We start from the raw sequence: 23,859 nt of genomic DNA, 5'->3' as shown, positions 1-23,859 counted from the left end.
AAAGAAATTCCACTAATTAGCTTTTAACAAGGCATACCTGTTAATTGAAATGCATTCCAGGTGACTACCTCATGAAGCTGGTTGAGAGAATGCCAAGAGTGCAAAGCTGTCATCAAGGCAAAGGGTGGCTACTTTGAAGAATCTCAAATATAAAATCTATTTTGATTTGTTTAACACTTTTTTGGTTACTACATGATTCCATATGTGTTATTTCATAGTTTTGATGTCTTCACTATTATTGTACAATGTAGAAAATAGTAAAAATAAAGAAAAACCCTTGAATGAGTAGATGTTTCCGAACTTTTGACTGGTACTGTACAATAAGGCCGTGACAACAAAAAGACCACACAGTGGTGGAATAAATTCAACTACACATATGTTTGTTTCATCACAAAACCGGAGAGCAGCATCCATCCGCTGAAGTCCACAAAACAAATATTGCATGTAACAAACAGTTATATCACCTGCAGTATGGTGAAGCAATTTAATGTTTTCGACAGTTTACTAAACAGCTACTGATTTAGAACCACAGAGTTACAGCAAGTCAGCACAAACACAACAGGAGGACTGCCTTCGCTATTCCAGCACCATTTACACTTAAACATTTAAACATCATCAAATCAACAAGGCTATATATGCTTAGTTTAATACACTGAAAACAAACTTAAAGATACAAAAAAATGATTTAGTTCTATCAATGTTGCAAAATATCATGTGGCTGTCCATGGAATTGATTTCTATGGGTGCTTGCGCACATAAGTAAAATAAATAAATATTTAAAAATAAGAAAAGTGGACTCGCCGAACTTGTAGACTAGTTACATTTACATTTACGTCATTTAGCAGACGCTCTTATCCAGAGCGACTTACAAATTGGTGCATTCACCTTATGATATCCAGTGGAACAACCACTTTACAATAGTACATCTATATCTTTTTTTGGGGGGGGGGGGGGGTTAGAAGGATTACTTAATCCTATCCCAGGTATTCCTTAAAGAGGTGGGGTTTCAGGTGTCTCTGGAAGGTGGTGATTGACTCCGCTGTCCTGGCGTTGTGAGGGAGCTTGTTCCACCATTGGGGTGCCAGAGCAGCAAACAGTTTTGACTGGGCTGAGCGGGAACTGTGCTTCCGCAGAGGTAGTGAGGCGAGCAGGCCAGAGGTGGATGAACGCAGTGCCCTTCTTTGGGTGTAGGGACTGATCAGAGCTTGAAGGTACGGAGGTGCCGTTCCCCTCACAGCTCCGTAGGCAAGCACCATGGTCTTGTAGCAGATGCGAGCTTCAACTGGAAGCCAGTGGAGTGTGCGGAGGAGCGGGGTAACGTGAGAGAACTTGGGAAGGTTGAACACCAGACGGGCTGCGGCGTTCTGGATGAGTTGTAGGGGTTTGATGGCACAGGCAGGGAGCCCCGCCAACAGCGAGTTGCAGTAATCCAGACGGGAGATGACAAGTGCCTGGATTAGGACCTGCGCCGCTTCCTGTGTGAGGCAGAGTCGTACTCTGCGAATGTTGTAGAGCATGAACCTACAGGATCGGGTCACCGCCTTGATGTTAGCGGAGAACGACAGGGTGCTGTCCAGGGTCACGCCAAGGTTCTTAGCACTCTGGGAGGAGGACACAATGGAGTTGTCAACCGTGATGGCGAGATCATGGAACGGGCAGTCCTTCCCCGGGAGGAAGAGCAGCTCCGTCTTGCCGAGGTTCAGCTTGAGGTGGTGATCCGTCATCCACACTAATATGTCTGCCAGACATGCAGAGATGTGATTCGCCACCTGGTTATCAGAAGGGGGAAAGGAGAAGATTAATTGTGTGTCGTCTGCGTAGCAATGATAGGAGAGACCATGTGAGGATATGACAGAGCCAAGTGACTTGGTGTATAGCGAGAATAGGAGAGGGCCTAGAACTGAGCCCTGGGGGACACCAGTGGTGAGAGCACGTGGTGCGGAGACGGATTCTCGCCATGCCACCTGGTAGGAGCGACCTGTCAGGGAGGACGCAATCCAAGAGTGAGCCGCGCCAGAGATGCCCAACTCGGAGAGGGTGGAGAGGAGGATCTGATGGTTCACAGTATCAAAGGCAGCAGATAGGTCTAGAAGGATGAGAGCAGAGGAGAGAGAGTTAGCTTTAGCAGTGCGGAGACACAGAGAAGAGCAGTCTCAGTTGAATGACCAGTCTTGAAACCTGACTGATTTGGATCAAGAAAGTAATTCTGAGAGAGATAGCAAGAGAGCTGGCCAAGGACAGCACGCTCAAGAGTTTTGGAAAGGAAAGAAAGAAGGGATACTGGTCTGTAGTTGTTGACATCGGAGGGATCGAGTGTAGGTTTTTTGAGAAGGGGTGCAACTCACGCTCTCTTGAAGACGGAAGGGACGTAGCCAGCGGTCAAGGATGAGTTGATGAGCGAGGTGAGGTAAGGGAGAAGGTCTCCAGAAATGGTCTGGAGAAGAGAGGAGGGGATAGGGTCAAGCAGGCAGGTTGTTGGGCAGCCGGCCGTCACAAGTCGCAAGATTTCATCTGGAGAGAGAGGGGAGAAAGAGGTCAAAGCAGGTAGGGCAATGTGAGCAGGACCAGCGGTGTCGTTTGATTTAACAAACGAGGATCGGATGTCGTCAACCTTCTTTTCAAAATGGTTGACAAAGTCGTCCGCAGAGAGGGAGGAGGGGGGGAGGGGTAGGAGGATTCAGGAGGGAGGAGAAGGTGGCAAAGAGCTTCCTAGGGTTAGAGGCAGATGCTTGGAATTTAGAGGGGTAGAGAGTGGCTTTAGCAGCAGAAACAGAGGAAGAAAATGTGGAGAGGAGGGAGTGAAAAGATGCCAGGTCCGCAGGGAGGCTAGTTTTCCTCCATTTCCGCTCGGCTGCCCGGAGCCCTGTTTTGTGAGCTCGCAATGAGTCGTCAAGCCATGGAGCAGGAGGGGAGGACCGAGCCGGCCGGGAGGATAGGGGACATAGAGAATCAAAGGATGCAGAAAGGGAGGAGAGGAGGGTTGAGGAGGCAGAATCAGGAGATTGGTTGGAGAATGGTTGGAGAAGGATTGAGCAGAGGGAAGAGATGATAGGATGGAAGAGGAGAGAGTAGCAGGAGAGAGAGAGCGAAGGTTGTGACGGCGCAATACCATCTGAGTAGGGGCAGAGTGAGTAGTGTTGGAGGAGAGCGAGAGGGAAAAGGATACAAGGTAGTGGTCGGAGACTTGGAGGGGAGTTGCAGTGAGATTGGTAGAAGAACAGCATCTAGTAAAGATGAGGTCAAGCGTATTGCCTGCCTTGTGAGTAGGGGGGGACGGTGAGAGGGTGAGGCCAAAAGAGGAGAGAAGTGGAAAGAAGGAGGCAGAGAGAAATGAGTCAAAGGTAGACGTAGGGAGGTTAAAGTCACCCAGAATTGTGAGGGGTGAGCCATCCTCAGGAAAGGAACTTATCAAGGCGTCAAGCTCATTGATGAACTCTCCAAGGGAACCTGGAGGGCGATAAATGATAAGGATGTTAAGCTTGAATGGGCTAGTGATTGTGACAGCATGGAATTCAAAGGAGGAGATAGACAGATGGGTCAGGGGAGAAAGAGAGAATGTCCACTTGGGAGAGATGAGGATCCCAGTGCCACCACCCCGCTGACCAGAAGCTCTCGGGGTATGCGAGAACACGTGGTCAGACGAGGAGAGAGCAGTAGGAGTAGCAGTGTTTTCTGTGGTAATCCATGTTTCCGTCAGCGCCAAGAAGTCGAGGGACTGGAGGGTAGCATAGGCTGAGATTAACTCTGCCTTGTTGGCCGCAGACCGGCAGTTCCAGAGGCTGCCGGAGACCTGAACACCAATGCCATCCTCCTCTCTTTGATGTTGGCAAAACGGTCTATGGCTCTGTCATACAGCACGCTTTTAGTTTTTGTTGTCATCGGCTACCTAGCTAAAACGCATGCAATCCTGACTTCCTCACATGGGCAACAATGAACCAGCTAAGTTAGCTAGCTAGTTAATGTGAGCCTTCTAGGCTACATCTAGACTACATATTGACCTTCAATCATCTCAGGCCAGTGGTACAACATTAATTTATGGTTAGATCTGAATCGCCATCATAATCATTGGCCTGTACAGAGAATTAAGTCAAAACCACAAGTCAAAATCCCCACCTCCATCCATGGCCAATTTAGCGAGCTAGCTACTGCAGACCAGAAACAACAATGACGTTTTGCTTAGGATGTGATTTGATTGGTGTGAAGCCGAATCCAAACTGGCCTCCCTTGGGTGGCGTTTTCCTGCGCTGGGACAACCTACTGACAACCTACGCTGATTGGCTAATTATTTTATAAAAATGTTTATCAAGGGAGGCCAAATGCTTGCTGGCATCAATCAATCAAATGCTCCGGCGCAACATGTCTTTTGTTCCAGACAGCATCAGATACATGGGCTTTACATACTGAGACAGAGGGGGCTGTTTCCCTCGCTCGAATGATTTCTCCCGTGAAGTTCAGCCCCTTGCAAATAGATGGAACATTTTGAAAAAAACAGAGAGATGAAAGAGACCTTTAACATTTAACATTTTTTTATTGGTCAAATATTTGGGGAAGCCTGGCTTCCCGTGGCGTCCATGAAAACACAGCACTGGCTATTTTTTATATGTGTATTTCACACTATGTTGAGGTAAAAATCAGAGTATAATGCTTATGTGGATGTCAAGCCCAATACATGTCGATGTCATTGTCAGTTAAAACTACTTTGACGACCACCACCACCGCTTTCTGTATGCTAGCTATGCTACCAGTTTATACGAATGGGAGCTAGCATTTAGCAGTCTTTTTTTCTAAACCTGAAAAGTGACAACCTCTAAATGTTATGCAGCGAAAAGAGCCAAATATATTTAAATTGGATTTGAGTAACCACATTCTGGGCCTGTTACAATAGATCAATCATGATGGATTTGACAAATATCCACTTTGTTAGATCAGATTTGTTGAATGTGCGCCAATCCAACTTCCTTCTATCCCCTACGGTCTGCATTCCATTGACCTCTTTACCGCGTCTATCCCCATTACCTTCCCGATCTCTTTCCAGGAGTTCAAACACATTTTTGTGTCTTTTGAAATCCCTACACGAGGTATCATAAATCATTTTTTTATTTGTGAACTTCTTCTGATAGCTTTTCATTGGTTGTCAAGGAAGTGAGTTTGTGTTTATAGTGGATTTACCACCCCCACCTACCGTCAACCAATCATGTCAATGTGGAGCTATACCGAGCCCTCTGCGTTGTTACAAAATATAAGAGGCGCATGGCATCGCTGTACGGAGCTCGATTTGGCCTCCACAAGCCTCCGAATGCGCCGCAATTGCGTCACACCCTGCGTACGGAGCCTTTGGATCAAGCATAAATTGGCTTTAAGCAAAGGTTCTCTCTGCTTGGTATTTTGGGAAATATGTTACATATTAGGCCGTTGTAGGAAAGATGAACCGTTAAAACACTCGTGAACCTAAATTCCATCGCTACCGAGAAACCGGGCCCAGATGTGTTACCCAGAATTGGGTCTTGGTCAGTTTTTGGATAGTGTGCAATAATTCCCCTATCTTCCGCAAAGACACAATATTATACTCTAACCAGATTCTTGATTGGGGCTACAGGTAGCCTACCGGATAAGAGTGTTGGACCAGTAACCAAAAAGTCGCTTGCTCGAATCTCTGAGCCGACGAGGGGAAAAAATCTGTCGATGTGCCCTTGCGCAAGGCACTTAACCCTAGTCGCTCTGAATAAGAGTCTGCTAAATGACTCAATGTAAAATGTTTTTTTACTGCATTTCAAATGATTTACTCAATGAAAACAATGTGATACATGGAACATAATACATCAATTAATAAATAGTGTATCAAGAAGTTATGAAAAGTGTTGCCTTATATCCTTGCCAATTCTAGACAGTGTCAATAGGGTACAATATACTGTTGAGCATTGACAGTACCTAACTTAACCCCATCTTTCCCCCAATCACTCTCTCAGGTGAAGGACATCTCACTGGAGGCCACAGGAGCTTTGTGAAGCCAGCGGGACACAATACATGGAGAGATGACCAACCAATCACTGTTGATGAGGGGAGTGGAACCTCAACCCAGCACGTTATTGTGATAGAGGTTAGTGTAATAGTATTACATCAAAATTACAGTTAATCAAATGTGGCCAGTTTATTTCAGAAAGGCTCCCCTCAGCTATTTTATTTAACTAGGCCAGTCAGTTAAGAACACATTCTTATTTTCAATGACGGCCTAGGAACGGTGGGTTAACTGCCTAGTTCAGGGGCAGAATGACAGATTTGTACCTTGTCAGCTCGGGGATTTGATCTTGCAATCTTTCGGTTACTAGTCCAACGCTCCAACCACTAGGCTACGCTGCCGATCCCCAGCTATTCACTTGCTTACATGTATATCCTTATTTATCTGCCATAGGGGAGCTTGTGAGACTTCCCCATGACATTGTTATCCAATTCAACTCATGTACCTATAATAACCTCCTCTCTTCTTGTGTCAGTCTGTAGATATAGAGGCTGCAGGTCCTGGGGTCAAGCAGGAGAGGTCTGAAGGAGAGGAGGACCCCCGGCACAGCAGAGACATCCAGACTGAAGCTACAGTGGGCGCTCCTGCCACTCCAGAGGATCCCACCGCCTCACCAGCACAGCCCAGGACCAGACGAAGCATCACGGAGGTCAGTGGAACGCTGAACGCCGTCCTCAAGTCAGAGACAGATACCAAGACTTTAACTGTAACACAAAGGCTTTTACTCACAGGATCTGACCACAGAGCAGACCCAGAAAGACTGGAGACACGGGGCTGTCCTCCTGCTCTCGGCTCAGAGTATTTACTTTACGGTAACCTAAGCCCGAGGACGATTCAATCCCATCGGGACTCAGATGACGCGTTAGAGACTGGCAATGATCCGTCTTGTTCTTACACTACAGAGATGGACCCTGGCAACATATCCTTGGGTTTAGAGACACAGACTGATCTGTTTAGAGGGGACTGGAACCGGTACAGTAGTAGTGTATACTCTGAAGGGTGCCTAGATAAGAAAGGGGAGGGTCTGGTTGTAGAGGAAGTGACTTTAAAAGTGGAGGGCGATGCTCCTCCCAGATGGAATGCAGATAGTCACCTAGGAGACGGACTCTCACAGGGCAGAGATTTCTTAGATTACAGTGGAAGCTTAGAAACAAATAAAAATGTTGTTACCCACTCCCCTTTACACGCGCTCAGGCATCACGACCCAGTGTCCATGTCGATGGGGCCTTCAGATTCACACGGCCACCTCCTTTTCGATCAGGTGTTGAACTCAAACAACAGGGCTAGAGCCCATTCTCAGGGAGGGGGAGCTACATCAGGCAATAGTAAAGAGAAACGGTTCCTCTGCATGTTCTGTAACAAAGGCTTCAGTTGCTCCCAGAAGGTGGAGAGGCACCAGAGGGTCCACACAGGGGAGAAACCATTCAAATGTACCCAGTGTGACATGCGCTTCGCCCAGGCTGGCCACCTGAAGAGGCACCAGAGGGTCCACACAGGGGAGAAACCCTACAGCTGTACCCAGTGTCACATGCGCTTCGCCCAGGCTGGTGACCTGAAGAGGCACCAGAGGGTCCACACAGGGGAGAAACCCTATAGCTGCCCGCAGTGTGAGAAGAGGTTCTCAGAGAGGAGCTACCTCAGGATACACCAGCAGAAAAAACATTTCACTCAATAACATAGAAAGTAATCATTCCACTCGATAGCTTCTGACGTTTAGATCAAATCCTGCATTAAAGACACATTTTCATTGTTGTCAGCCGAAAAGACCCACAGATGCATTTGGAATATTCCTTGGTAGAATATTGCATCCAGACATTGTGTGAGATATGCACTGAATGTACAAAACATTAGGAACACCTTCTTAAAATTGAGTTGCACCCCTTTTGTCCTTAGAACAGTCTCAATTCGTAAGAGCATGAACTCTTCAAGGTGTCGAAAACGATCCACAGGGATGCTGGACCATGTTGACTCCAATGCTTCCCACAGTTGTGTCAAGTTGGCTGGATGTCCTTTGGGTGGTGGACCATTCTTGATACACACGGGAAACTGTTGAGTGTGAAAAACCCAGCAGTGTTGTAATTATTGACACACTTAAACCAACTACCATACCCCGTTAAAAGGCATTTTCGTCTTGCCCATTCACCCTCTGAATGGCACACATACACAATCCATGTCTCATTTGCCTCAAAGCTTAAAAATCCTTCTTTAACCTGTCTCCTCCCCTTTATTTACACGGATCTAAGTCAATTTAACAAGTGACATCAATAAGGGATCATAGCTTTCACCTGGATTCACCTGGTCAGTCTATGTCATGGAAAAAGCAGGAATGTGTTCCTAATGTTTTGTACACTCAGTGTATAAGCCACATAAGCCTAAAAAGTCTGTTGCATATTGTGTTTGTACTGTAAGCTATATGATGTTCACAAATACCTGTTTCATTACTTCCAATCAACTACTTCACCCCGCCCCAAGACATGTTTAATGAGAAATGAATGCAGTTTATCAACTTCATGCAGATTTTTAGTTGAGACAAGTGTATGTGGTTTTCATATGGTGTATTTAAAACTTGTTTATGTTTAATAAACACAAAATGGGACTTTTCATCCTAAGACTTTCATTGAGATTCTCTTTAGTATAAATCACATCTGGACCCGTATCCACAATGCATCTCAGAATAGATCCCAGCAGTTAAAACCTGTTTTAAGACTAAAATAACCCCCAGCTCAGAGTAGGTTTTAGGATGATGTTAAGACACTGCCCAGACCAACTCTGAGCCAGGAGTAAAATCAACTCATAAAAGTTTCTCAGCTGGTAATCACGACAGTTTGAGTTACCGCAAAGGAAAGATAGTGATGACGCTCATTGACATGTTGCAAATGATAGGGAATAACCAATCACAATGAGGCATCGCCAGTTGTGAACTCTATAGCACGCTTCTGACAACTTCGGTGAATGTGACTGTACATTAAATGTTGCAATGGTAAAAACGTTTGATATAATATTCACCTGACACGATCACTTTGCCTCCTCTTAATTATCTCCTAATATGTTGGCATGAATAACCCTTTTACATTTTTTTCTTACCAATTCTTATGATTGTTAAAGGCTGAATTTGGACAATATTACCATTATACTGTACCAACACCCGTCACTTCCCTTTAACAACTTTTCAACTTTGAACGTTTGGAAGGTTTTTTCCATCGGACACAATCAAAGTTAACAAAAGTTCTAAATGCTTTCAGTTGCCCAACTTCCCGGGATGCCCGATTTAGGCTTTTTTTGTTTATAACAACGTGATGTTGCGCTCCAAAGGGATAACATGAAATAGCATGATGTTGGTAATTAAATAATCGAAAGAAAAACTTGTTTATTTATTAGCCTAGTGTTTATAAGTATTTAGGCATATCATGTGAAATAGGCCATGTGAAACCATTGTCAAAATTGCCAAAGGGTCTAGATTATTTATGGACTGATCATATAGACATATCAAAACATTATTTGAATAACTTCAAAGCAATTGCATGTGGCACAGGAACCACTGACTCGCTTCATTACCAAGACACCTGCTGGTAACTCTTAACTGGTTAGAACAGCTCATGGGGTGGGACTGTTATGGCTAAAGAGGCTTCACACACAGCTTTTATTTTGACCCATCAGAGTAGGAGTAAAATGTCACTTCTCAGCTCTTACGACCAATTTTCTACTCTGAGAGGCTTTTGTTGATACATTTTGACATTTGAGTCATTTAGCAGACACTCTTATCCAGAGCGACTTGTGAGTGCATACATTTCATACATTATTTTTTATTTTTTTGTACTGGTCCCCCGTGGGAATCGAACCCACAACCCTGGCGTTGCAAACGGGCCCAACAAAGAGTCTTAGAGTAAAAGTGCTGATTGAGGATCAGGTCCCCACTTGTCTACATATTCTAGTCTTATTCATTATGATCTAAAAAGGCAAAACTGATCCTAGAGCAGCACTCCTCTGAGAGGCTTTGTGTATACAGACCCCTGATTTCACCCTATTCTACATACCCCCGACAGAGCATTATAACCAGACTACTTACTAATGATACCTACACACTAACAAACACCTACTGTACACGTCAAAATAGTTCAGTCAGGTTTGTCTGATCACATCATAGCTGACTCATATTTACCCACAACATCATATGTATGTCCACCATGATGGGCTTAACAACAATGAAGTCATTCTGTAGTTACAGTATAGGACTCAAACGTAGAACGTACACACACACACACACACACACACACAATAACAAGGATTTTGTGTTGTAGATATGTGATAGTAGAGTAGTGGCCTGAGGACACACACTTAATGTGTTGTGAAAGGTAATGTAATGTTTTCATTGTGCTGAACCCCAGGAAGTGTAGGTCCCCCCTTGGCAGCAGCTAATGGGGATCCTTAATACATACAAACATAGTGGGGATGGGTCAACACTCCATGTTGAAAGTGTGTTTATTATCTGTGTGTACGTACCTGAGGGAGTATGTCTGTGTAATCTGTATCACCTGTCTCTTCCAGGAGGAGGGTCCAGAGGTGCTGCTGGTGAAGGAGGAGGGTCTGGGGAACCCTGAGGGGACCATGGTCATGGAGGACAACCAGACTACATCTCCTCCTGAACCCACAGAGGAACCAGCTGAGCAGCACAGGACCACACACAGTCTCACTGAGGTGAGCCCACTGTGAACTACTGTCTGAATGGTATTAGGTCAGGGTCTGTATCCACAAAGCCTCTCAGAGTAGGAGTGCTGATCTAGGATCAGTTTAGCCTTTTAGGTCATAATTAATATGTTTATATGGAAAGATCCTAGATCAGCACTCCTACTCAGAGAGATTTTATGGATACGGGCCCAGGTGTTGATTAGTTTTGTTTTAAGTGTGGGACCCTGCATATGAAGTATCAAACCATTGTGTCAGGTAGTCAAATTAACTAACATGTTTGCATAGTACTCATAGCAATCCCTCATTGTCCAATCAGAAGATGCTCCATAGCAGGGTGCTCCTATCAGATCTCTTGATCCAACATCCTCTCACTCTGTATCTCTTACAGTCAGTAGACATGGAGGATGGGAAGCCTGATCTGCTGCTGGTCAAAGAGGAGACAATAGAAGATGGACCAGAGAGCATTGATCAGCTGAGTGGACTAAAGATGGTGGAGCAAGGTAAGGGAGAAATACATATAGCCTACATACAGTATGAGTACTTTATTTCTAAAACAATATCAATACAATTTGTATGAAATATAAAAATAAACAATATGATGTATATCAACATAACAGTCATAGATATCACCAGGCAAATAACACGCACAAAATCCATGTCTATGATTTTTGTTCTGTTGTTAAGTCTGGATTGTAACATTTGCCTGAAGGTGGCTGGCTGGAGGCAAACAGAGGAGACTGGGCGGCCATCTTGGATTCCCAGACTTGTGCAGCCAAGGGCCCAGAGGATGACATCGCCGAGAAGGCTGGGACCAGAAGCGACATAGTGGAGGTCAGTGGATGGGACCGTGTCCTCAACTCTGGGATGGGGAACAACACTGTTAACCACAACCAGAAACAGACTGTCAAATACAAAACAACAACCGAACTTAGTCTCCATGGCAACAGACTGGCTGAGACCAGGGCGAGGTTTAGATTTGGTCCGCGGGGACGAGGAAGTGTCCGTATGCGGCAGGAGAGAACAGACATAGACTCGGTTAGCGATGCTCCTTCCTGCTCCTATAGTTGTGATTCAGAGAGACTGATGGTGCCTCAGCTTAACCCCCTAACAGGTGCTGCCTTCAGCCTGCCTTCTATAGGATCTATCAACTGGAACATGGACCCTGTGACAACACAGACACTCCCTGGCCGTCCTCCTCAAACTCTCCTAATGTTAAACCAGACCTCAGACAATGCCAGTGCCTCAACAGTAAATGGATACACAAGCCCATTGACAAATGACAGTAGTAGTAACTCTATCAGTAGATCTGGTGGCAAAGAGAAGTGCTTCCCGTGTTCGTTCTGTTGGAAAGTCTTCAGTTTCCGCAAACAGATGGAGAGCCATCAGAGGATGCACACGGGGGAGAAACCGTTTGGCTGCCACCTGTGTGAGAAGAGGTTCTCCCACCAGCACCACCTGAAGAGACACCAGAGGGTCCACACAGGGGAGAAACCCTACAGCTGCCCCCAGTGTGAGAAGAGGTTCTCCCACCAGCACCATCTGAAGACGCACCTGAAGGTCCACACGGGAGAGAGGCCGTTCGCCTGTACGCACTGTGGGAAGAGGTTCTCAGAGAGGAGCTACCTCAGGATACACCAGCAGAAAATGCACATGGCCCATGTATAGAGTATAGTAACATGTTATGTAGTACTAGCTAGTTTGTTTGTAGTGAATTCTGTTGGTTTTGGATGTAGTAGGGAACTGTATGAGGTGAACTGAAGAAAGAATGAGTATGATGAGGCAGAGTAAATGATATGGTGATGGTTGGTGTGATGGTGTCTGTAAAAATGCTTTACTTATGAAGAGTGACAACCTTAACCTTGTCCTGTTTGATGCTGGTGTTTTATAATGAAGAAATGATATGCCTTAATTCATGTTTACTTGACATGAAGTAGAGAAGCTGTGTGTAATGTTATGTTGAACCTTTTCCAAGGCATTCTAAAATTCATTTGATTAAAGTGAGGGTACCAGATAAAAGTTATTTTACTTGTCACATGTATAATTGTGTGCAATAAAAGTACTGTACTTAACGTTATGTGAGTATGACCATTTTGTTTAAATGAAATACAAAATTGACTCTGTGCTGACTGACTTGTATATTTTTGTATCATTGCAGGGACTGAGTTTCTTTTCTGTGTCAAACCAAAACATTATTTGCCATTACAGTTGAAGTCAGAAGTTTACATACACCTTAGCCAAATATATTTAAACTCAGTTTCACTATTTCTGACATTTAATCCTAGTAAAAATTCCCGGTCTTAGGTCAGTTAGGATCACCACTTTATTTTAAGAATGTGAAATGTCAGAATAATAGTAGAGAGAATGATTTATTTCAGCTTTTATTTCTTTCATCACATTCCCAGTGGGTCAGAAGTTTACATACACTCAATTAGTATTTGGTAGCATTGCCTTTACATTGTTTAACTTGGGTCAAAATTTTCAGGTAGCCTTCCACAAGCTTCCCACAATAAGTTGGGGGAATTTTGGCCCATTCCTCCTGACAGAGATGGTGTAACTGAGTCAGGTTTGTAGGCCTCCTTGCTCGCACATGCTTTTTCAGTTCTGCCCACAAATTTTCTATGGGATTGAGGTCAGGGCTTTGTGATGGCCACTCCAATACCTTGACTTTGTTGTCCTTAAGCCATTTTGCCACAACTTTGGAAGTATGCTTGGGGTCATTGTCCATTTGGAAGACCCATTTGCGACCAAGCTTTAACTTCCTGACTGATGTTGCTTCAATATATCCACATAATTTTCCTGCCTCATGATGCCATCTATTTTGTGAAGTGCACCAGTCCCTCCTGCAGCACAGTATCCATGATGAACAGAGCAGGTCACCCTGGGCTTCAGCCTTCACAGAGAGTGGTGGGAGACCCCCCTGGTGGTAGTCTATCAGCAAGTCTGTCTTCTCCTTCAGGATCTTGTCTAATGTCTGGTAAAAGCGTTCATAGAAGGTCTGGGCCTAGCCTTCCTTAACCTTCTCCCCAGGCTATTGCGCACAGTGCATATAAGCCTGGGATATCAACCACTCAAAGTTGGTTTTAGTGGGATTGACCAACTTGGTAAAGTATTTGTCATCATTGAATTTTAGCGAATCACACGACTGCGTGACTCTGTGATTGTGGTGTGCTAGCATACGGGGGAGTGTTAGGTGGAAGGTGTTGAGGGAGATGATTGGTTGGTAAATTATGCAGATTAAGCCAATACTATTGGAACCGGGAGATTCTCAGGTTGAGTTTGGCGTTTTGGTCCACCAGACTCTTCGCACATTGGGCGTAAGTGTCTGGGAATGACATTAAGCCTTCCTCAGTTACCTCAAGGTTACTCCACCAATACAGACAGGTTCAAGATGGACGTTCACAATCCCAACAACACCCAAACAATGGCTAGAGGTCAAGGAGGGAGCTCAAAGACTAACCACCTGAGAGTTGTGGCTCCTGTTTCTGCCTCCTCTGGTGTCATTGCTTCACAAAGTGGGAGGCCGAGCATTTGGATGGATGCAGACAAGCCGTATGCCTGCCCCACGTGTGGGAAGCGCTTTGAAGAGGTGAACTATGTTAAGAAGCACAAGACTGTTCACACCAAGAAGAGGCCCTTAAAGCAGCAAAATGCATGAGGACGAAAAGTGCTGCTTTCCGGAAAAACGAGCAGTCGTTTAATCTTCTCGGTATAACAGTTAGGATAATGGGACAATTCTGACTACAATTCAATTTCTCATCCCTGGATTGAGGTACGTTTTTTTTCTGAGCCATCTCTCTCACCAGCTCCGCTGTGTCTTCATCTAAATCGGGAAGCCTGTCTGACCCCAGTGCAGCTGTTAGCAAGCATAGGGTCGGAATCTATTCCGACTAGGATCAACCTGTGTCATGCTTTGCTCTCCGGAGCAGGGCGCTGCTCAGCATTGAGTATAGAGGTAGATCAAATGAAAAATAATATTCCTGGTGTTTGTGACGCCTGCCGTTTGGTGAGATGTACTGTAGACCAGGGGGCAATGTTGATACTGAGAATACCCTGTCTGTTTTGTTGAGCTTTGACACAGTTTCTTACTTCATAAAATCAGGTTAGGTTATATTTGCTATTCTGTGAAGGCCTATGTTCCGAACCCGCTACGGTGCTTTAGGTGCCAAGGATTCGGACATGTTGCAGCAGTGTGGAGAATGGAGATCCCACAATGTGAGTAATGTACAGGAGGACGTAGTCAGAGGGAGTGTAAAGTTGGGATAGAGAAAGCACTTTGTGCCAACTGTGGGGGCGCCCATGCAGCTGGGGATTCAAAGAGCCCTGTGAGAGAGAGACAGGTTGAGATTGCCAGAGTTTGAGTGGGGAGGAAAGTTTCTGATGCTGAGGCAGTGAAGAGAGTAGAGTATAGGCCAAGGGTGAGCGATTCCACTGGGAGCCCCGTAACCCTTGATCACGACTCTCACTTCCATTACACATAAGAGTCATTGGACGAGGGCGTCTTCTGTGAGGGGGATTTGTTAAAAGCCCCGACGCTCGATCTGAACATAAACACGGGTCGCTTGCGGTACGGTTTTGGAAGCATAAGGACCTTATCTTTCATATCAGCAAGAAATAATTTTCAAAGAACAGAAGATTCAATTGATATCAGGGGCGGAAATCCCGGGGGGGACGGGGGGGACACGACCCCCCCATCCTGGGAAAAATATGATTTGTCCCCCCCAATATATCACTGAAACATAACTATGTAATTTAAATAATATTAATAATACGCAATGAAAGCAATTGTGCTGATTATAGACACTTAATAGCGTGTTTTTAAGTTTCAAAAGATTGCGACCCCCCCACCCTTTGCCTCACAATGGTTTGATCCACTGCCAGTTCCTTAGTTGGCAAGGTAACAGAGGGGTCGTATCTACTGTCTGAAAGGCACTCAACGAACGTAACTGACGTGAGGTTAATCCAGTCAATCGCGCACACACACTAGCTGAATATGCAGAGCCAGCGCGCAAATATTAACTATTAAGCTAGCTAGTACCTATTCCATTTATGTGGCCTCGTCAAAGATGGAATCTTTGCTATCGTCAATTTATTCCAAGATCAGCATGCAGATGATGTAAGTTAGTGCTTCAAAGTCCCTGTGATAAGGTTAGCGATAAACTGAAGTCCAAACTGAAAAGAACTACACTCTCTTCTACCATTGTCTTAAATATATTTAAATGGTCTCGTTGCAAAAGCTAAATTGTCGCAAGGGAACTTTTATTTATTTATTTTATTTAACCCGGGTAGAAAATATTATAGCAAACACCACTGAAACGGAATTGGTGCTCGCTAGCTTTGCAAATTCAGCTATTGTTGGAAGCCAGCCAATATGAAACAAACTATTAAAATTACAAAAGGTTGCAGCATATGTTGTGTAAATGGTGAACTCATACAGCTGTCAACTCTTGTCATTTTAATCCGTTTCACATTTGCTAGCTATCTTTTAGATCGAAGCCCAAATAGAATGATAAAAGATAAGATGATAGAAGCCCATCTCCTACTGTAAATAACCTACACACTGTGTGTGTGTGTGTGGCCAGCCAGCCAGCCAGCCAGGTAGAAAAATGGCAGAAAAATAAAAGATGGACATCAGAGTATTTTTCAGTACACCAAAACGCAAAGTAAGAACCCTAGTAGCCTAATATCTCAAAGACTAGTTGATAAAATGTTCATAAGAAAGAAATGAAATTCTAATGGAAATGTTTCACAATGATGTCATTGGGCAGAGCAGGCAACAGATGGCACACAGACAGCAGAGTTGGGGACAGATATGCAGGGACAGACTAGCAGAGACTGGGAGTCTCAGGTAAGTTTGTTGAGTCTTTGTTTGGCAACATTATGGAAGGTTCTCAATTTTTTTTACTTGTAAAATAGGAACATAATTGGAAAATGCCATGGATACCCCCACTCTCAACTTAAACTGGTGACTGAACTAAGATTTGTTAAAGGCAATGGTATTGCTGTTGTGATTAGTTGTGTAGTTTTGGGTACCGGTAGTTAGGAGTACGGCAAACACCTTATTTCTTTGGTTCCTCAATATACATTTACCATATTACAATGTAGGCTATGTGTTACAGCACTACTTTTGGTGTCCCCCTCAGGAATTGCTCTTGAGAAAATTTCATGTAATTGTCCCCTCCAAAGTTGATATCAGATTTTCGCCCCTGATTGATATACACCCGATAGTGTTAGGGTTCCCACACGGCCATATTACAGCGCTTGTTTAGGGAAAACAGCCGGAAGACAGAGGCGACCATCTGTGTTAATTAGCAATCTAGCATGCTCCCAACACGTGTGTGTAAGCGTAACTCGGGAAATGTAGTTTCGTCGGATGGAAGCGTCCATAGTTGTATGGATCTGTGCAAAACTGCTACAGTGAGTGTAGGTTTTTGTTTCGAAAGCCGTATTGCAAGCGATGATTATTGACGTTTCTAAACGTTAAAACAAAGCGTCGGGATTGTAGTTCACATGAGCTAGTCGTGGGCGAAGCTAACAGCTGAGAACAGTAGGGAGAATGCCGCCTAGAGTTTGAGAGCTAGGAGCCTCCCAGTGAGTAGGCCTGAAGAGAGAAATCCAGAGAGGATGAGTTTCAGTAAGGTAGGATTCCTTGCGTTTATGACTATGGTTATTGAATTGTACTGCACTGATGGTGCGTACATCCATGTAAAAATATGTGGTAGTGACAGCAGCAGAGACATGTTGGGGTGCAAGAGTTTTTTTTTTTTTACAGAAGATCTACAGGGGTTTTTAAGAGAAGGGGCTCCATCCTTCCCAGGCTGTAGTAGGATCTGGTTGGGCTGGTGTGTTTTTGGGGTATAGTGGTGTATATGTGTAGGGTTAGATGGAGGTGAGATAAAAATAAATCCTTTACACTTTTTCCTGTCAATGTGCAATTCACACTCCAACCTGTGAAAGGCAGCAATACGTAACAAAGCTATTCTGCTGGAGACTCACACGAAGTAAACGGAAGGGAATAAGAACAATTTCCACGTTAGCGTTTTTATTTAATGTTGAAATATGACTAATTTACCTGCACAGCGTCACATACTTAACCCATATAGTGTTTAATTCACGTTGGAGACAGGACTTGGTTGATAGACGTTATCTATGTATGTAACGCAGACTAGCTAACAATGGCTAACTGTATGATTTTTCACACTCAAATAGCCTCCATCATGGAGGTGCTAGCGAATGCAGCCGTGGCAGAGATCTGTAAAGTCGTAGACGACGACTATGCAGTGTTTCGTTTGGAAATAACTCAAAGCCAGAAAGAAAACAGGGCATTACGGAGGAAACTACTAGAACTGAAGGTGGCACGGGAGCGCGTCCTCGCCAGTCGTCCCAGTAGTGTCAAGATCCTCGACCGATACAGAGGAATGGCAAGAGGTACATTTTTCAGGAAAAAGGCAAAGGCCGCGTGGCCTGGCGCTCGGTTCAGCCCTGCACGTGTTAAGATGTGTTACCCATAATTGCGTTTTGGTCAGTGTTTGGATAGAATGCAATGATTCCCCAGATTACTTTGCTACCTTGCCCAAAGACAATAGCATATTGTAACCAGATCCTTGATTTACTGTATTTCTTATTATTTACTAACTCAAAACAATGTGACACATGGAACAAAATACATCAATCAATAAATAGTATATCAAGAAGTTATGAGAAGTGTTACCTTACATCCTTTCCAATTCTAGACAGCATCAATAGTGTACAATATACCGTTGAGCATTGACAGTAGCTTACCTCACCATCTCTTTTCCCCCAATCACTCTCTCAGGTGAAGGACATCTCACTGGAGGCCACAGGAGCTTTGTGAAGCCAGCGGGACACAATACATGGAGAGATGACCAACCAATCACTGTTGATGAGGGGAGTGGAACCTCAACCCAGCAAGTTATCATGATAGAGGTTAGTGTAATAGTGTTACATCAAAATGTGTTACTTTGTAAATTAAATGTGTGTTTATTTCAGAAAGGCTCCCCTCAGCTATTCAGCTATGTACATCCTCATTTATCTGCCATAAGCTTGTGAGACTTCCCTATGACATTGTTGTCCAACTCAACTAATGTACCGGAATAACCTCTCTCCTTGTCAGTCTGCAGAGGCTGCAGATCCTGGGGTCAAGCAGGAGAGGTCTGAAGGAGAGGAGGACCCACGGCACAGCAGAGACATCCAGACAGGAGCGGCTCCTGTAGCCATGGCAAACCCCACCACCGTGCAGCCCAGGACCAGACGAAGCGTCACGGAGGTCAGTGGAACGCTGAGCGGCGTCCTCAAGTCAGAGACAGACACAGAGACTTTAACTGTAACACAAAGGCTTTTACACACAGGATCTGACCACAGATCAGACCCAGAGAGACTGGGGCCACTGGGCTGTCCTGCTCTCGGCTCAGAGTATTTACTTTACGATAGCCCGAGGACAATTCAATCCCATCGAGACGCAGGTGACGTGTTAGAGACTGGCAATGATCCGTCTTGTTCTTACACTACAGAGATGGACCCTGGCAACATATCCTTGGGTTTAGAGACACACACTGATCTGTCTAGAGGGGACTGGAACCAGTACACTAGTAGTGTATACTCTGAAGGGTGCCTGGATAAGAAAGGTGAGGGTTTAGTGTTAGATGAGGTGACTGTGAAAGTGGAGGGCGACATTCCTCCCACATGGAATGCAGATATTCACTTAGGAGACGGACACTCACAGGGCAGAGATTTCTTAGATTACAGGGGAAGCTTAAAGACTAATCCAAATGTTGCGACCCACTCCCCTTTAAACGAGCTCCGGGATCATAACCCAGTGTCCACGTCGATGGGACCTTCAGATTCACAAGGCTGCATCCTTTTCGATCAGGTATTGAACTCAAACAACAGGGCTAGAGCCCAGGCTCAGGGAGGAAGAGCAACATCAGGTAATAGTAAAGAGAAACGGTTCCTCTGCATGTTCTGTAAGAAAGGCTTCAGCTGCTCCCAGAAGGTGGAGATCCACCAGAGGGTCCACACAGGGGAGAAACCCTTCAGCTGTACCCAGTGTCATATGTGCTTCGCCCAGGCTTGTGACCTGAAGAGGCACCAGAGGGTCCACACAGGGGAGAAACCCTTCGGCTGTACCCAGTGTCACATGCGCTTTGCTGAGGCTGGCAACCTGAAGCGGCACCAGAGGGTCCACACAGGGGTGAAACCCTTCAGCTGTACCGAGTGTCGTATGCGCTTCGCCCAGGCTGGTGACCTGAAGCGGCACCAAAGGGTCCACACGGGAGAGAGGCCATTCGCCTGTAATCACTGCGGGAAGAGGTTCTCTGAGAGGAGATACCTAAGGATACACCAGCAGAAACGCCATTCCACTTTATAACATAAAAGTAACCATTCCACCTGGCTAGCTAAGTAAACAACAGCTGGAACGATTTAGCTAGCTGTAAAGTTTACATGTATCCCCACTAGCTGGCTACTAGACGACCAATATATCACGTGGGCCTAAAGCTTTTTGTAGGGACCCAAGGAAAGCAACTCTTGCCTGTATCAGTGATGGACACTATTTATAATGTAGACCAATACTTTTATAGCTAACTACTAATACAACAGCCTAATTTATTACACATTGTTTTGATAAACTGGTTAGAATATGGTCAAATCATAATCTGTACCAAATGGATTGCCTATCAATTAGGGCTGGGCGATTATATCGAATGAATTTGATTCATTGAAATTAATGTTTTTGTGCGATATTCCAAATGCCTGTATTTCATAATCGAGTTTTGTATTTTCCCATTTTATGAGCGGTTCTATAGTATACTTGTTCGCATGTTGTCTTTTTGGTCTGGTTCGCTCCTTCTGTGCTGTGCACATGACCATTTACACCAGTGATCTGTATATAATGACGAGATGCTCATGTCTCCGCCCCAACAATGGGAGTCTTTGTCCCAAAGGGGGAATGCAGGGGGACAAGCTTAGGTTCAAAATAAGCGCATAGAAACACATTGGGCTTATTTTGGATAGATTTTGGCGATAGTGAAACCTCTCGCTTTGCCTCTTTCTCCCAAGCCCCTCCCCTACCAAGTACAAAAAGATGAGAGGTCACTTCTTCCTCTCTGACGAACGGTTTCTATTTGCATTTGGTCCAACAGAATGGGTCATATGGACATCGCAACACATGGAGACGTTATTTAACTGTAATAGAGAAGGTAACCTTTTGAACCCTGGTTATGTTTCAACTGCTCAAATGTTGAGCAGAGCGAGCACTGCTATAACGGATGTACCAATGAACATTCATTCTGGAAAATGTATGCTCAGTTTGTCTCGCACATATTACGGTACCACGTACCGCTAGGAGCATTTTTGTCAAATAAAGATGGTTATACTAGCTGTTTGGTCTGTGTTTTATACGTGAGCAATAAGCTTAAAACAATTTATATAAGGAATTGGCAACTCGTCATTCTGAGAATGAAGGTAGGCCACTTGACCTCAACATCCGAACAAGGTGGACAGACTAGCATGCCGTTCAAACAGTTGGAGACGGACAGAAGGGTGTGTTCATAACAATTCAACTGTTCTACCTCGTTAGCTGAATTCAGAGCTTGTGAAGTGATACCTAGATCCAAGTTGGCTGAACTTGAAATAGAAATATTAGCTGGCTACTCGCTAGCAACGTGGGCTTGGGCTTGAGAGATTGTTTATGAGACCTGTGTTCATTTTCTATAATGCCTGCTACATTATTGGTGAATGTGCATTATGCATGGTTCTGGTTACATTTGTAACAAAATCACATTTTTATAGACAGAGCTGAAAGCCAGTGATTACTGCAAAATAAGCAGGTTAAACTATTTTGATAAAATAATGAAATTATTAGTGGGTCTTATGGTTGTGGAAGGCTTGTATTCAGCCAAGGTATAATGTCACACCTCTGAATTCATTATATTATTGCTGACTGTTTTAAATGTATTTGACCTTTGTACAACACAGCTTATTTAGAGAACATGAAAAATAATCGAGAGATGAGTTTTAGGCCATATCGCCCAGCTCTACTATCAATAAACATCTTACAATGTATACATGTACTTCTACTATGTTCCTTGTTATTTACTTAGTATTATCAACCTTCATATATTACACTGTTGATGTTTATGGAGTACAACATGACTAGTTAGCTTGTATTCTCCAAACAATAACACCTGTGTTCCTGTACCAGAATGTATGTACTGTATTATAGGTTATAGCCAAGAGAGGAGGAAGTGGCGGCTTGTTTAGAGCACAGACATGGTTGTAATGTCAGTGGTGCTCATGAGGAACCCTGTAACAATGGAAATGTCAATGTGGCCTCTGTCAAACGTTGTAGCATTGGGAACCCTCAGTAGTCAATGTGTGATAGGACGCTGAGTGCAGGAGTAGACTAATGAACGTGGGCTTTCTGTACATTGTAATTTATTTTCCTTCCACTGTTTGCTCGTCTTGTAATTGGTTATGTAAACATGATCAGAACAGTCATTGATTAATAAACCGAACTAAACGTGGACCCATTGTGATGATGTATTTGAACAATTTTATCCACATCCTCACTTTCTGTCAATAGTGCAATATTGCTGCTTGCTCAGCCTCTGTTCTTGGTCTGCATCACACAGCCTGGGAGTCCTCAGTCCTGTACGACTCATGAAACACATGGGTAGGTTGTTGAATGGTCATCATGGATCCGGTCCATACATGACCAGTTTGCTGTTCTCAGTTTAGCCCAGAGAACATAGAATCAGGCATATCTCTCTGTATATAGTCAAGGCAGTACTGTCGCGTTCCTACAAACTGTGTACATCAACACCCGGCTCAAGCCACCCATGATTGTACAGCCTCGTTGCAGTCCTGACTCGACTCCACCTCACCTATCCTGACTCGACTCTATTTCACCTAGGTGGTGGAGGGATTTTAGCAGGGTTAGACAATCATGAACGGTGACCTGATTTGCATTTTGTGTGAGAGAGAATGCACTCTGTTTTCTGGGCGTGTGAGTTCTGATATTTAGAGTGACATAGGCCTACCTTCACAATAAGCTACTCAAATGAATGTGTACACTGCATTTTTCAGGACAAACTTCAGTGAAGCTGAATTGTTGTCTGTTGACCCCTGAAACAGACACAAAGGTGGAGTTAGTGAATAAGTCACATTGTCTGCCTGTCATGGATCAATGGATCGCCTCAATTCTATGAATTTGACAATGACGAATACTTGAGTCTGTCTGGTCATGGTGTCACTTCTGTAGCCATGCAGAGCAGAGGGGGCTGTGATGGGTAGCCTAACAAAATGGCAGGTAGGCAACTACAATGTTAGTTATCGCATGTGATGCCTGTTGGATACGATAGAATGTTACCATGCCTAACACAGAAGTGCGAAATTGAGGGATAAATGAATTTCACTAGCGACATTCTCTCAACTTTGAAAGCAAGCTTTTTAGATAATTAATTAAAACTTTTGTCCTTACACGGTTTTGAATAATTTGAGTTTCGATAATTGACGTTAAAGGGGAAAAAATTAGAAGCAAAAAAACAAATTCTAAAATAGTTTATCATTTAAAAGCTTACAAGCCAGGGTTGTCAATCTCAAACCGTTTATCTTTCCCAGTGATTAAGACATGGATGTCTCATGGTATGGTGGGGTATGCAAAATGGGTCAACTTTGGGCACCTCTATCTCCTAAATGTTTTGGTATTTAGGTCCAAAAAGTCACTTTCTGACCATTTCTACCATGGACAAATATGTATGGAAAATTTTGTTAAAATCAAAAGGGATGTGGTCAAAAAGTAATTCAAATCAACTAACATAAACCTTATGACAATCCCTCATTGCCCAATCAGAAGATGCTCCATAGCAGGGTGCTCATATCAGATGTCTTGATCCAACATCCTCTCACTCTGTATCTCTGACAGTCAGTAGACATGGAGGATGGGAAGCCTGATCTGCTACTGATCAAAGAGAAGACGAACCAGAGAGCATTGATCTGCTGAGTGGACTAAAGATGGGGGAGCAAGGTAAGGGATAAATACATATAGCCTACATATAGTCGTGGCCAAAAGTTTTGAGAATGACACAAATATGAATTTTCACACAGCCTGCTGCCTCAGTTTGTATGATGGCAATTTGCAT

The 23,859-nt window shown here is 44.2% G+C and overlaps 3 protein-coding genes and 1 long non-coding RNA gene across 4 annotated transcripts; all 4 read left to right on the top strand.

Annotated features, from left to right (window-relative positions):
- Positions 1 to 6,083: 6,083 nt before the first annotated feature.
- LOC115191373 (zinc finger protein 271-like) lies at positions 6,084 to 8,622 on the top strand. The gene is made up of 2 exons (XM_029749251.1): positions 6,084 to 6,097; positions 6,492 to 8,622. The coding sequence occupies exon 2, from the start codon at positions 6,921 to 6,923 to the stop codon at positions 7,689 to 7,691; it is 771 nt and encodes a 256-aa protein (XP_029605111.1). The 5' UTR covers positions 6,084 to 6,097; positions 6,492 to 6,920; the 3' UTR covers positions 7,692 to 8,622.
- Positions 8,623 to 11,166: 2,544 nt separating this feature from the next.
- On the top strand, positions 11,167 to 12,771 carry LOC115191358 (endothelial zinc finger protein induced by tumor necrosis factor alpha-like). The gene is made up of 2 exons (XM_029749234.1): positions 11,167 to 11,202; positions 11,412 to 12,771. The coding sequence occupies exons 1-2, from the start codon at positions 11,190 to 11,192 to the stop codon at positions 12,365 to 12,367; spliced, it is 969 nt and encodes a 322-aa protein (XP_029605094.1). The 5' UTR covers positions 11,167 to 11,189; the 3' UTR covers positions 12,368 to 12,771.
- A 4,286-nt stretch (positions 12,772 to 17,057) lies between these two features.
- Positions 17,058 to 18,552, top strand: LOC115191389 (uncharacterized). Its single transcript, XR_003877646.1, has 3 exons — positions 17,058 to 17,338; positions 17,909 to 18,127; positions 18,516 to 18,552. It is a non-coding gene; the product is annotated as an uncharacterized LOC115191389 (long non-coding RNA).
- Positions 18,553 to 18,591: 39 nt separating this feature from the next.
- On the top strand, positions 18,592 to 22,244 carry LOC115191327 (zinc finger protein 420-like). The gene is made up of 2 exons (XM_029749203.1): positions 18,592 to 18,646; positions 18,834 to 22,244. The coding sequence occupies exons 1-2, from the start codon at positions 18,638 to 18,640 to the stop codon at positions 20,085 to 20,087; spliced, it is 1,263 nt and encodes a 420-aa protein (XP_029605063.1). The 5' UTR covers positions 18,592 to 18,637; the 3' UTR covers positions 20,088 to 22,244.
- The last annotated feature ends 1,615 nt before the right edge of the window (positions 22,245 to 23,859 follow it).

Source organism: Salmo trutta, chromosome 4 (assembly GCF_901001165.1).
Source record: "Salmo trutta chromosome 4, fSalTru1.1, whole genome shotgun sequence".
Classification (NCBI taxonomy): domain Eukaryota; kingdom Metazoa; phylum Chordata; class Actinopteri; order Salmoniformes; family Salmonidae; genus Salmo; species Salmo trutta.
The sequence above is the reverse complement of the archived record's forward strand: the minus strand, read 5'-3'. Positions and strand labels throughout refer to the sequence as shown.

Bases quoted from the DNA above. Each gene is read 5' to 3' on its own strand.
- LOC115191373 (XM_029749251.1), top strand. From the start codon at position 6,921: ATGGACCCTGGCAACATATCCTTGGGTTTAGAGACACAGACTGATCTG.